At 47.8% G+C, this 14,930-nt stretch overlaps 1 protein-coding gene across 1 annotated transcript in view; it reads left to right on the plus strand.

Annotated features, from left to right (window-relative positions):
* Window positions 1–308: 308 nt before the first annotated feature.
* The window catches only part of NEDD4 (NEDD4 E3 ubiquitin protein ligase), a 205,323-nt gene continuing 190,701 nt past the window's right edge, over window positions 309–14,930 (plus strand). Inside the window, exon 1 of the mRNA XM_040413915.1 lies at window positions 309–452. Within this exon, the coding sequence (XP_040269849.1) occupies window positions 411–452 (42 nt within the window). The 5' untranslated portion in view covers window positions 309–410. The remainder of the gene's footprint in view (window positions 453–14,930) is intronic.

The following is a 14,930-nucleotide window of genomic DNA, read 5'->3' on the forward strand; positions in this document are numbered from 1 at the left end:
ACTTTGGCAGAACTGCAATTTTTTCCTGTTCCACCCCATTTGGATTTTTTTCCAGCTTCCCACTACTTTGTATGGAACTGTAAAGGGCGGCATTAGAGAACGGCTATGTGAACGGGTTCGGGAAGGCTGGGGGTAAAAATCGGAAAATCACCAGGTCCTGGCGGCACCAGGTGAGCAGCCCCGGCAGACAATGCAGACGCTATGAGGGGCCGGGGATTATACCATTACAGCAGCGGCGACCTCAACTACCCCTGGCGGGGACGCACATCGTCACGTGACGTGCGACGCCGGGAGCGCGCGTGACGGTGGTTGGGTGGCTAGCGGTCGGGAGCGCGCTCAGTGGGAGAGTTCGAGAGCGGAAACTCCAGAGTGACAGAAGCATCACCCGGACGGGCTTAGGGGCGAGTAGGATGGCCTCCTACATGGAGGTGCTGGGACTACCGGCGGAGGAGGTGAGGCCGAGGGGAGGGTCCCTTCATCAGCAGTGTGTTAGCTGGGGATCTGTGGGTGTCAAGTCACCCGGTTGTCAGTACTCGGGGGGCCTAGGCTAGTCTCTGGCCGGGAGGGGGTGCTGCTGGACACAGGCGACTACCTACCTGTGCTGGGGTCACATAGGGGAGCGGGCCGGGCTGGAAATGCAAGTTTTCTGCAGCAGTTCAGTGTATTCTGTGCCTGCCCTCAGTGCCACTGCAGTCCGACTACTGTGGTGCTACTGCCCTGGCAGTGCCAGCACTTGTCTCGTGGAAGTTACTAGTGCCAGTCTGCACCAGGGTTTACAGATTATCAAGGCATATACATATATGTATCCCTCCTGTCAGAGCTTGTAGGTGGGTGTCAGACCACTGGGGTCCCCCCTCTATTCTCTAAGACCACTGGGGCCCCCCCTCTATTCTCTAAGACCACTGGGGCCCCCCCTCTATTCTCTAAGACCACTGGGGCCCCCCCTCTATTCTCTAAGACCACTGGGGCCCCCCCTCTATTCTCTAAGACCACTGGGGCCCCCCCTCTATTCTCTAAGACCACTGGGGCCCCCCCTCTATTCTCTAAGACCACTGGGGCCCCCCCTCTATTCTCTAAGACCACTGGGGCCCCCCCTCTATTCTCTAAGACCACTGGGGCCCCCCCTCTATTCTCTAAGACCACTGGGGCCCCCCCTCTATTCTCTAAGACCACTGGGGCCCCCCCTCTATTCTCTAAGACCACTGGGGCCCCCCCTCTATTCTCTAAGACCACTGGGGCCCCCCCTCTATTCTCTAAGACCACTGGGGCCCCCCCTCTATTCTCTAAGACCACTGGGGCCCCCCCTCTATTCTCTAAGACCACTGGGGCCCCCCCTCTATTCTCTAAGACCACTGGGGCCCCCCCTCTATTCTCTAAGACCACTGGGGCCCCCCCTCTATTCTCTAAGACCACTGGGGCCCCCCCTCTATTCTCTAAGACCACTGGGGCCCCCCCTCTATTCTCTAAGACCACTGGGGCCCCCCCTCTATTCTCTAAGACCACTGGGGCCCCCCCTCTATTCTCTAAGACCACTGGGGCCCCCCCTCTATTCTCTAAGACCACTGGGGCCCCCCCTCTATTCTCTAAGACCACTGGGGCCCCCCCTCTATTCTCTAAGACCACTGGGGCCCCCCCTCTATTCTCTAAGACCACTGGGGCCCCCCCTCTATTCTCTAAGACCACTGGGGCCCCCCCTCTATTCTCTAAGACCACTGGGGCCCCCCCTCTATTCTCTAAGACCACTGGGGCCCCCCCTCTATTCTCTAAGACCACTGGGGCCCCCCCTCTATTCTCTAAGACCACTGGGGCCCCCCCTCTATTCTCTAAGACCACTGGGGCCCCCCCTCTATTCTCTAAGACCACTGGGGCCCCCCCTCTATTCTCTAAGACCACTGGGGCCCCCCCTCTATTCTCTAAGACCACTGGGGCCCCCCCTCTATTCTCTAAGACCACCGGGGCCCCCCCCTCTATTCTCTAACGGAATGGGTCCTCTCCTGCATAACGGAAATGGAACGGATCCGTTTTGCAGCCCATAGACTTCAATTATGACTGAATGAATAACGGAATGCCTCTAAAGGCATTCCGTCGTAGAATTGCATTATGGTCCGTGGTAACGGAATCCATAACGCAATTCACTTTTTACCAGTAAACGAAGCGTGAGCGAATTTCATAAGCGGAAATTCGCTCATCTCTAATTGACACAATGGAGGAGTTTTTTTTCAAACTGGTGTAAATTAGAACATAGCAACCCGTCAGATTCCACTTTTAATTTTCCAAAAGAGCTGTGAAAAATGAAAGCTGGAATCTGATTGGTTGCTACGGGCAAACGTTCTGCTTTACACCAGTGTTGATAAATCTCCCCCAATGGCTGCAAAACCCCAGATCAACACCCCTCCAGTTGCTATGAGGCGTTTGTGCTGTTTTTCACCAAATGTGGCGCTGTGCATTATGGCCAAAACTCCACAGATTTACTAATGTTCCTGCGCCAAAATCTGTCTAAAAAGTGGCACTGTTTGGCATCTCGAGAGGCCTGGAGGAAACCGTGGGGGGTTGTGGGAAAGGCACAGGGCATACTATGCTGTATACTATATTCTGCCTCATTGTAATCCAAACAATAGTTGGTATAGAGTTAGACTAACAAAAGGTGTCTGTCCCTGCACCACATTCATCATCCCGCCGGACTGTGATAAGTCTGCTGTAGGCCTAGACAGCCATCTTTGGGATTGGTAAATCTGGGCCAATGTTCCAGAAGTCTTGTGGTTTGTTCAGAAGCAACTTAACAAACTTAGAGCTCATGCACACGGCCGTGATGTAGGTCCTAATCCGATCCGCATATTTTCTGGATCTGATGCGGGCCCATTCATTTCAATGGGGCTGTCCGCATCCGTATGTCTGTTCCGCGGCCCCCCTCAAAAAATAGGACATGTCCTATTCTTGCCTGTTATGTTGACAAAAATAGACAGTTCCATCCGAGGGCAGGACGTGCCGCTCCGCAAAATGCGGAACGCACACAGCTGGTCTCCGTGTTTTACGGATTCGCAATTTGCGGACTGCAAAAAACTGCAACAGTCATGGGTGTGAGCCCTTAAGCTGTTCTGCCATGTACTTCTTAGAAAGGCCCCTTGCAGACGAGCGTTTCTCCCGCAGGGAGCCCGCAACGCAGCACCCGGCCTGACCTCCCAGCCCTGCCGGAGGTCTCATAGCATTATATTGATTTATGATGCTATGTAACCCTTACAGTTCTGGAATGTATTAGATAACACTGGCAGAATGCATTCCAGTTGTTGTAAACCTACAAAACCTCTCTGTCTACTGCTGACAGCACAACACTCCACCTGGGCCAACACACAATGTCATAGCAAAAAAGCCAGTGGAACTAATTATCAAAAATAATATAAACTTTATTGTAATAATATATATAAAAAATATATGGAACAAAAAAGGGCAAGGATATACGGAGGTACACTGGACAGCCATGTACCTCCGCAGGGCTATAATAGCACTTTCCGGATACCAGGCCATACGCTGTGTCTCACAATAACTGGTAGTACATCTCTTAGTTAGAGGAGTAGATGGTGATAGTACATATTACCCACCCCTATAGGGGAATATTTTGTATGGCACAATTTATTACCTGATAATAATCACCAGACAATGTGAGATCCACAGCATAAGCCCCCAGTAACCATGAAAAACAGTGTATATTGATAAAGTGAGAGTTAATAGACTCACAGCCTAAGTATATATCATAGGCCTAATATGAACACTGTGACATAGCAGTATCTTAATAGACACATCTAACCAGGGACATACCTGAAGACATGATCTGACCAATAAAGGTAAAGAAGCCCCAAGCGCAAGACGTCGACGCGCGTTTCAACTCAACGGCTTCGCCAGGAGGTATAGAGATATAGGGATCAATAAGTGGGTAAATTACCTGGATTGCGGACATATGCGGTCCCACCAAACGGGCGTGATAGCGGCATGATGCGCGACACCATCCCTCAGTGCGTCCGCCGCGCATCATGGTGGTATCTCGCCCGGTTGGTGGGACCGCATGTGTCCGCAATCCAGGTAATTTACCCACTTATTGATCCCTATATATACCCTATATCTCTATACCTCCTGGCGAAACCGGTGAGGTGAAACGCGCGTCGACGTCTTGCGCTTGGTGCTTCTTTACCTCACTGGACAACCATGCGGAGGTACATTGTTGTCCAGTGAGGTGTTGCCTTTTGCTTCTCTGTATATCCTTTTCCAGCTTGCCCTTTTTTCTTCCATATATTTTCTTATATTCATTATTACAATAAAGTTGATATTTTTGGCTTTTTTGTTATGAGAATGCATTCCAGAACTGTAAGGGTTACATAGCATCATAAATAAGTATAATGCTATGTGAATCCCGGCAGTGCTGCGAGGTCAGGCCGGGAGCTGCGTTGCGGACTCGCTGCAGGAGGAACGCTCGTCTGCAAGTGGCCAAAGAAGTGGCTTTCTCCTGGCAACCCTTCCCAACTTGTTCAGTCTTTTTGTAATTGTACTGTCATGAACTCGGACATTCCACACGCTGACTGAGGCCTACAGAATCTTACATGTAGCTCTTGAGCTTTTTCTAATTTCTCTGAGCATTTCACAACCTGACCTTGTGGTGAATTTGCTGGGACGTCTACTTGTGGGCGGATTGTCAGCGGTCTTAAATGTTCTCACTTGTGAATAGCCGTTCTCACTATACAAGGATGGACTTCAAACGGTTTGGAAATGGTCTTCTAACGATTCTCAGATTGAGGGCTCATGCACACGAACGTATATTCTTTCCGTGCCCGTTCCGTGTCTTTTTTTGCAGACCTTATACTGAACCATTTATTTCAATGGGTCCGCAAAAAAACGGAAGTTACTCCGTGTGCATTCTATTTCCGTATGTCTGTATTTCCGTTCCGCAAAAAAATAGAACATGTCCTATTATTGTCCGCATAACAGACAAGGATAGGACTGTTCTATTAGGGATCAGCTGTTCAGGTCTGCAAAATACAGAATGCACACGGACGTCATCCGTATTTTGTGTGGACCGCAATATAACCGCCTCCGGACCGCCTAACGCAGGATCGCGTTCCGGAGGCGGCTCACTCAGGCAGAGTCATGCATATATGCGTCATCTCGCGAGACGCGAGATTTCCTGTGAACGCGCGCACACAGGCGCTGCAGGTAAGCGAGTGGATCTACAGCCTGCCAGTGGCGATCGTTCGCTGGCAGGCTGTAGATGCGATTTTTTTTTTTTTTTTTTTTTTAACCCCTAACAGGTATATTAGATGCTGTTTTGATAACAGCGTCTAATATACCTGCTACCTGGTCCTCTGGTGGTCCCTTTTGCTTGGATCGACCACCAGAGGACACAGGCAGCTCTGTAATAAGTAGCACCAAGCACCACACTACACTACACCACACCCCCCCTGTCACTTATTAACCCCTGATCACCCCATATAGACTCCCTGATCACCCCCCTGTCATTGATCACCCCCCTGTCATTGATCACCCCCCTGTAAGGCTCCATTCAGACGTCCGTATGTGTTTTACGGATCCACGGATCGGATCCGCAAAACACGTACGGACGTCTGAATGGAGCCTTACAGGGGGGTGATCAATGACAGGGTGGTGATCACCCCATATAGACTCCCTGATCACCCCCCTGTAAGGCTCCATTCAGACATTTTTTTGGCACAAGTTAGTGGCACAAGACTTTCTTACAAAGTCTCATATTCCACTAACTTGTGACAAAAAATAAAATCTGACATGAACTCACCATACCCCTCACGGAATCCAAATGCGTAACATTTTTTAGACATTTATATTCCAGACTTCTTCTCACGCTTTAGGGCCCCTAAAATGCCAGGGCAGTATAAATACCCCACATGTGACCCCATTTCGGAAAGAAGACACCCCAAGGTATTCGCTGAGGGGCATATTGAGTCCATGAAAGATTGAACTTTTTGTCCCAAGCTAGCGGAAAGGGAGACTGAGAGAAAAAAATAAAATAAAAATCAATTTCCGCTAACTTGTGCCAAAAAAAAAAAAATCTTCTATGAACTCGCCATGCCCCTCATTGAATACCTTGGGGTGTCTTCTTTCCAAAATGGGGTCACATGTGGGGTATTTATACTGGTATCGCCGTACTCAGGAGAAGTTGGGCAGTGTGTTTTGGGGTGTCATTTTACATATACCCATGCTGGGTGACAGAAATATCTCTCTAAAAGACAACTTTTCCCATTTTTTTTTATGCAAAGTTGGCATTTAACAGAGATATTTATCTCACCCAGCATGGGCATGTGTAAAAAGACACCCCAAAACACATTCCCCAACTTATCCTGAGTACGGCGATACCAGATGTGTGACACTTTTTTGCAGCCTAGGTGGGCAAAGGGGCCCACATTCCAAAGAGCACCTTTAGGATTTCACCAGCCATTTTTTTACACATTTTGATTTCAAACTACTTCTCACGCATTAGGGCCCCTAAAATGCCAGGGCAGTATAACTACCCCACAAGTGACCCCATTTTGGAAAGAAGACACCCCAAGGTATTTTGTGATGGGCATAGTGAGTTCATGGAAGTTTTTATTTTTTGTCACAAGTTAGTGGAATATGAGACTTTGTAAGGAAAATTTTTTTTAATAAATCATAATTTTCCGCTTACTTGTGACAAAAAATAAAAAGTTCTATGAACTCACTATGCCCATCAGCGAATACCTTAGGGTGTCTACTTTCCAAAATGGGGTCATTTATGGGGTGTTTGTACTGTCTGGCCATTGTAGAACCTCAGGAAACATGACAGGTGCTCAGAAAGTCAGAGCTGCTTCAAAAAGCGGAAATTCACATTTTTGTACCATAGTTTGTAAAAGCTATAACTTTTACCCAAACCATTTTTTTTTAATCAAAGACATGTAGAACAATACATTTTTGATAAAAATTTATATAGAATTTACAACTGAAAGTGAAAAATGTCGATTTTTTGCAAAAATTTCGGTAAATTTCGATTAATATCAAAAAAAGTAAAAATGTCAGCAGCAATGAAATACCACCAAATAAAATCTCTATTAGTGAGAAGAAAAGGAGGTAAAATTCATTTGGGTGGTAAGTTGTATGACCGAGCAATAAACGGTGAAAGTAGTGTAGGTCAGAAGTGTAAAAAGTGGTTCGGTCATTAAGGGTGTTTAACCTAGGGGAGCTGAGGTGGATAAATACGGTCGTATGCATGAGGCCTGATGGGCAGCAACAATTGCTTCTCTTAAACGATCACCGATGTCTTACCTCCTTGGCATTGTGTTCCTACACTCCTGAATGCTCCAGACCAGCAACCTGCCAAATCCTCTGCTTTTATGTAAGTGGTCACACTTCATGATGTTCAATTAATTAAGGGTATTTGATTAGCCGAACCTGGCTGCTACCGATGTTGTTGCCACACACTGTGGCAGTGCTTCATTTTTGGTGCGCCGTGCCTGCGTTTATGGTGCGTTTTCTTCCAAGAAAGGGAAACCACACAGCAAAACTGAATTACATTAATTACAAAGTTTGCTGTGTGTTTTCCCTTTGCTGGAATAAATGCACCATAAGCGTCCATTCACATGTCCACATGTGTTTTGCGGATCCGCAAAACACAGACAACGGCAATGTGTGTTCCGCATTTTGCGGACCGCACATCGCTGGCACTCTCATAGAAAATGCCTTTTCTTGTCCACAATTGCGTACAAGAATTGGACATATTCTATTTTTTTGCGGATCCGCAAATGCGAATGCGGACAGCACATTCCGGCCCCATTGAAAATGAATGGGTCCGCGGAAACGGATGCAGACCTGTGAATGGACCCTTAACGCTGGTATGTTTTTGCAAAAATGCTTGGATTTTTTGGAGTGTTTATTTCTGGTGCGCTGCGTTTGAGCACCGCACAGCTATGCAGGCCGCAGCAGGCTCTGATGAAACTAATGAGACAGCACTGTTTAGTTGGTCTATGTTATCAATGGCTGCACGGCACCTTCAATCTTGTGTGCCCATTAACAATACACACCGACTGAACAGTGCTGTCTCATTTGTTTAATTAGAGCCTGCTGCTGCCCGTACAACCCAGGGCTGTGGAGTCGGTAGATAAATACTCCGACTCCTCAGTTTTTGGAACTTCCTCTGTATTTAATATGCAAATGTATTTTATACATTCCTTGAAGGAAAGAAAGGCAACATACATGTCATTACCACAGAACTACTGGCTAGGAGCCGCTGCCTTCTCCTTTGTGTGCTGATCTTCTGCTGAAGATAGGGCAGTGGGGGGATCCAGGAAGGGGCATTTATTGTAAAACATGATTTCCCTAGTAGAATCCTATAGTCATGTTTAAAGTTTAAGCTAACAATCTGAGTTTACAAGTTTTTATAGCCTTCGCTGAATGACTGCAGTTTTTCAAATGGTTTACAGCTTCAGTCTTGAACTATTGACTATCCGTTCCCGTCACTTAGACAAGTGTCTCTAGTCCTGCAAAAACATATTTACTTGATCAGTTATCAGTGAGAGGCTAGGTTAACCATGGGCGTTGCGTTCCCTGTAACAGCGGAACACAACACAATGGAAAGTATAAGTATTGCCGCTCCTTAACTGTGCGTTGCGTGCCATATAGTGAAGCATATGAAAAGCATGCTTCTTCATGGTCACTTAACGTGTTCGTTTTGCGGTAACGTGACGCACTGCATGCATTGGCCTATATTCTTACAGTAGAGAAGTACCGTATTTTTCGCAAAAGTGGGGGAAAAATAGCAGTGCGTCTTATGGGGGCGAATGCTGCGACCATCCGGTGAATAGGCTGAGAGGGAGGAGGGGCTGGGGGCCGGCATCTGTTTCTGTAATGGCAGCGGGGCCCGCTGCAGTCACTGTATTCTACTACACCGGGCCCCCGCTCACTGTAGTATACGGTAATCATATCTAACTTGCGGGTAGGGGTGCACCGAAATTCCGGCAGCCGACAATATCGGCCGAAAATGTACCTAATCCATTTCGGCCGATATTGTTATATATCGGCCGAAAATATGGGGTGTGGGATTTGTCGCTCACCATCTGCGGGCGGGCGCCGGGCGGGCGGTTTACTTTGAGTCACTGCATCTTTATTTTACCTTACAATCGTGATGCTCCAGTAACAACTGTGCAGGCAGAGCGCCTCCTTTATTCATAAAGTGGGCGGAGCAGGTGCGTCACGTGAGTAAGTGACGTTACGCCGCCCTCCGCTCTGCCTGCACAGTTGTTACTGGAGCGTCACGATTGTAAGGTAAAATAAAGATGCAGTGAGCAGCAGGGCCGGGGCTGTTATGGAGGGGGGGATCTGTGGGTGGCTCTGTTATGGAGGGGGGGATCTGTGGGTGGCTCTGTTATGGAGGGGGGGGATCTGTGGGTGGCTCTGTTATGGAGGGGGGGATCTGTGGGTGGCTCTGTTATGGAGAGGGGGATCTGTGGGTGGCGCTGTTATGGGTAGGGGGATCGGTCTATGGAACTGCTATGGGGAGGGGGGATCTGTGCACTGTTATGCCCATAACAGTGCACATATCCCCCCCTCCATAACAGCGCCACCCACAGATCCCCCTCTCCATAACAGAGCCACCCACAGATCCCCCCCTCCATAACAGAGCCACCCACAGATCCCCCCCTCCATAACAGCGCCACCCACAGATCCCCCCCTCCATAACAGCGCCACCCACAGATCCCCCCCCTCCATAACAGCGCCACCCACAGATCCCCCCCTCCATAACAGCACCACCCACAGATCCCCCCCCTCCATAACAGCGCCACCCACAGATCCCCCTCTCCATAACAGCGCCACCCACAGATCCCCCTCTCCATAACAGCGCCACCCACAGATCCCCCTCTCCATAACAGCGCCACCCACAGATCCCCCTCTCCATAACAGCGCCACCCACAGATCCCCCTCTCCATAACAGCGCCACCCACAGATCCCCCTCTCCATAACAGTGCACATATCCCCCTCTCCATAACAGCGCCACCCACAGATCCCCCTCTCCATATATAAAATGATTTATTAAATTCATGAAAAAGAATTATTAATAAAATCATTTAAAAAAAAAGTATTTTAAAAGTATTTGGGCAAAAAGGCAGTTTCGGTTTCGGTTTTCGGTCAAGGGCATCCAGAATTTTCGGTTTCGGTTTCGGACCAGAATTTTCATTTCGGTGCACCCCTACTTGCGGGTATTGTTAAAGTATTCCAATCATCTTAAATCTAGCGCTGTACTACTTACTACTAACTTCTTGGCAGTCAGGAGGCCGGGTGGGCGCTCGTAGCGTAGCTCACTACGTCACGCGCCTGCTCCGCCGACTTTATGAATGAAGCAGGCACCGGGCCCCGCTGCCATTACGGAAACAGATGCTGGCCCCCATTCACTACACAGGGACACTGTTATGGGGGGGGGGATCTGTGGATGACACATAAGATAAGATGCTATATATGTGTCATCCACAGATGCCCCCACAACAGTGCCACCCACAGATGCCACCCACAGATGCCCCCATAACAGTGCCACCCACAGATGCCCCCATAACAGTGCCACCCACAGACCACCGTTAGTTCAAAACCCGCCAAAAGCACACCTTTTGGTTCAAAATATATTTTTTCTTATTTTCCTCTTTAAAAACGTAGGTGCGTCTTATAGGGCGTAAAAGACGGTAATTAATTATAACTTTTTGTGAATTGGGACATTTAAACTTGCTTTTTTTATTTATTCCAATTTAAATCTAGTAGGAGTCGGTTCATTTTTTGCCGACTCCAGGTACCCAAAATTGCCTCCGACTCCGACTCCACAGCCCTGGTACAACCACACTGTACTCGAACACAGCGGTGCCATGTCACAAACGCCACACGACCGTGCCGTGTTGTTGTAACCTAAGGCCTCCTGCACACAAACGTGTGCTGCCCATTACCGTATTGCAGATCGCATTTGCTTCCGTGGGGTTTCGTACCGTACTTCCGTTCCGCAAAAAGATGGAACATGTCCTATCTTTTTGCGGAACGAGTGGATCGCGGACCCGCTGCGGCTGCCCCACGGTCGGTGTTCGTGCATTACGGACTAAGGGTCCATTCACACATCCGTATATGTTTTGTGGATCCACGGATCCGCAAAACATGGACACCGGCAATGTGCCTTCCGCATTTTGCGGACCGCACATCGCCGGCACTATAATAGAAAATGCCTAATCTTGTCCGCAGTTGCGGACAAGAATAGGACATGTTCTATTTTTTTCGAGAGCAGAATTGCGGACAACGGCCATGTGCATGAGGCCTAAGGCTAATTTCAGATGAACATGTCCATTATGGTAAACATGCTGCTTGTGTAAGCGTGATTCCCTGTTATGGACGCTGCTCCTTTCCCAGGTCCGCATGGCACTATAATGCTTTATAATGCTGTGTGTCGCTCGCCAATCTTACATCTACTGGATTAGGGTACTTTCACACTAGCGTTTTTCTTTTCCGGCACTGAGTTCCGTCCTAGGGGCTCTATACCAGAAAAGAATTGATCAGTTTTATCCTAATGCATTCTGAATGGAGAGAAATCCGTTTAGGATGCATCAGGATGTCTTCAGTTCAGGCACTCTCTGCTTTTAACCCCGTCCGGTGCTGTGACAGCTTTCATCGGATCCAGGGATGCAAGTACCAACATGCATGCTGAGCCCACTATATACTTCTCCTGGAGCCAAATGGCTACTGGTAGGCGCTGTAAAAGTAGACTCCGTTTTATACTGACTTGAAAACCAGCCTCCAGGGCAGACTGACTGGTCAGGTGTGCATGACTGCATGGAGATCGCCACGCCTCCAATATATACTCCATGATCTCCATGCAGTCATGCACACCTGACCAGTCAATCTGTCCTGGAGGCTGGTTTTAAAGTCAGTATAAAACGGAGTCTACTTTTACAGCGCACTAGTAGCCATTTGGCTCCAGGAGAAGTATATAGTGGGCTCAGCATGCATGTTGGTACTTGCATCCCTGGATCCGATGAAAGCTGTCACGGCACCGGACGGGGTTAAAAGCAGAGTGTGCCTGGCGTGCATGCTGCACCTGCATTCCCTGGACTTTGTGTGGCTGTCATGCCCCACAAACAGGTAGGAACTAGTGTTAGGGACCACTCATTAGAGGCGACCTTGACGTGGTGAGTGGCTTATTACGCTTTGGCCAAAATGTACACCAATGCCTCATCCAGCATGGAGGCAGGGCAGAGTGCTGAATGTAGAGTGCTATTGCATTTGTGTTTTTGCGTTTGTATATGTATTTCGCCATAGCGATGTGCACCTGCATACAGGGTTGTGCTGACTGAATCCCCCACGTAAATTAAATAGTGCCAATAAAAAAACAACTTGTTCTGCAAAAAAACAAACTCTCAATCAGCTATGTGAATGGATGAGTAAGAATGTTATGGCTCTGGTCCTGAAAGGGGTTAAAAAAAAGTGTTCACAATTCTACTGACTCACAGAATTGGGCCTCTTTCAAACGAACGTATTGGTTCCGTTCCGTGCATTGGGGACAACAATTTATGGTCCCCAATGCATGGGCAACATCTGCACGGCGGCCTGAGACAGATCCAGACCCATTCAACTTGAATGGGTGTGTGATCCGTCCGTTCCGCCAAAAGATAGAACAAGTTCTATTTTTTTGCGGAACGGAAGCATGGATCGGAACCTCATCGAAGCACTCCATAGTGCTTCCGTGGGGTTCCGTTCTGTGCTTTTGTTCCGCACTGCATCTCCGGATTTGCGGACCCATGTCCAAGCCTTAGGCTTCATTCACATTTCCATGTCCATTTGTCGTCCGTGGAAAAATCTATACGTGTTTCATCTGTGAAGATGTCCATGTAGGAAACATGTTTGGTGTGCGTGTGTCTGTTTTTGCCCTCCGTGTCATCATGTACACTGCTAGGCTGAAAATTAATTTCCAGGACATCTCCCTAATGGTGTGTGAAAAGTGGACCAAACAGGGGGGCCATCTGTATTCTGTCAGTGTTTTTTAACCAATGCATAGACTTCAGTGGGTGTGTTTGGTCCACATGATGGGCCTAAATAGTGCATGATCCACGGTCAGTAAAAAAGTGCATTAAAATCAATAGGTCCAGGTATTAGTCTGCTATCATATTGATGTCTGATTGGTTTTGTTTGAACATATGTCAGCATATTCTATGCTATTGTAATTGGTTATTATCTTTAATAAAATGAGAGCAAACCTAAAATCAATATGTACGCGTGCTTTCTGCGGAACATGCTGATAGCATACGTTAGGCTTGAGCGAATCGAGGTTCAGATTATAGATAATCAATCATTTTATATACCCCAAAATAGAGCCACTGAAAAATAAAACTAATCCTCTATTGAAACAAACCCTTTTCAGAGCTACGTTGGTGGGAAAAGAAAAACGTTATGGCTAAATGCGGAAAGCCAAAAATCCTGCAATCCTGAGAAGATTAATGGGGTTTTCCCACCATGTTTATGATATCAAGGGCTGATGGGAGATAAGGGCACGTGGTAGCTTCTTGTTTTTAGTCACCCTGAGGGTCCCAGCAAATTGCGGTCCGCAATGCACGGGCATGACCGTGGCACATCCGCATGTGGATCGCGGACCCATTCCCTTGATCCGCATCTGACGGTCTGCACCGGAAAAAAAGTAGTGCACTACTTTTTTGCGGAACGGAAGCACGGAACCCCCGTTCCGTTTTGCGCTGCATCTCCAGATTTGCGGCCCCCGTTAAGTGATACTGCCATTGGGGACACACGGTCGTGTGCAAGAGGCCTTACACAGACTCCAGCCCCATCTATGACTTTGTTAGCTAACAATATAAGAACGCGTGATGCCATGTCACTTGTCTTGTACTCCAGTGACATTCGCGTCTGAAAATGTCAACAACCTTGTCTTTTTTTTTTTCTTTCCTCTGGCTTCTGTTCGGGTTCCTGTTTCCTTCTTAGTACTATGTGAATTCAGGGTAGCTTGTAGCGTTACTTCGCAACAAAAGTGTGGGGAAGTAATGTTGCATCTACCCTGTATTCACATGGTACTGAGCAGGAAACAGGATCCTGTAGAGAAGCCAGAGAGAAAATACATTGTATAGGGGAAAGGCTGCATGACCGAACCCTTGGGCCCTAATCGGTGTTCCCTCTAAGCCTTGGCAGCTGCTGAGAGCTGCTCAAAGCTGGGCACAGCGCCATCAAAGGTGGGCGATGGGAAAACCTAAGATAATTGTCACATCAAAGAGCATACAGTGTAACCCCTGTGCCATCCCGTACAATACAGTGTAACCCCTGTGCCATCCCGTACAATACAGTGTAACCCCTGCGCCATCCCGTACAATACAGTATAATCCCTGCACCATGCTGTACAGAATACATAATCCCTGCAGCATGCCGTACAATATATAGTATAGCTAATACACCATGCTGTTCAATATACAGTATAACCCCTACACCATGCTGTATAATATACATTATAATCCATACACCATGCTGTACAGTATAATCCCTGCACCATGCTGTACAGAATACAAAATCCCTGCCTCATGCCGTACAATATACAGTATAGTTAATACACCAGTGGGCTTATGCCCTTTGATCAAAATGTACACTAACGCCTCTTGTACAGCATGTAGTATAGGGGTCTGTACACTTTAATATTGCGCTGAGGAGCAAGTTTAATTAGATCTAAGCATAGCATTGTGGCTGTGCGATCCAGTTCTGTTTCTCCCCTTGGTATGTACCATACTGTACAATATACATTATAATCGTTGCTCCCTGCCATGCAATATATAGTATTAGCCATACACTATGCCGTACAATATACACAATAACCCCACAGTGTAGGTGTTGGGGTCCATTCACACATCCGTGTGTGTTTTACGGATCTGCAAAACACGGACACTGGC

Source organism: Bufo bufo, chromosome 1, assembly GCF_905171765.1.
Source record: "Bufo bufo chromosome 1, aBufBuf1.1, whole genome shotgun sequence".
NCBI classification, from domain to species: Eukaryota; Metazoa; Chordata; class Amphibia; order Anura; family Bufonidae; genus Bufo; species Bufo bufo.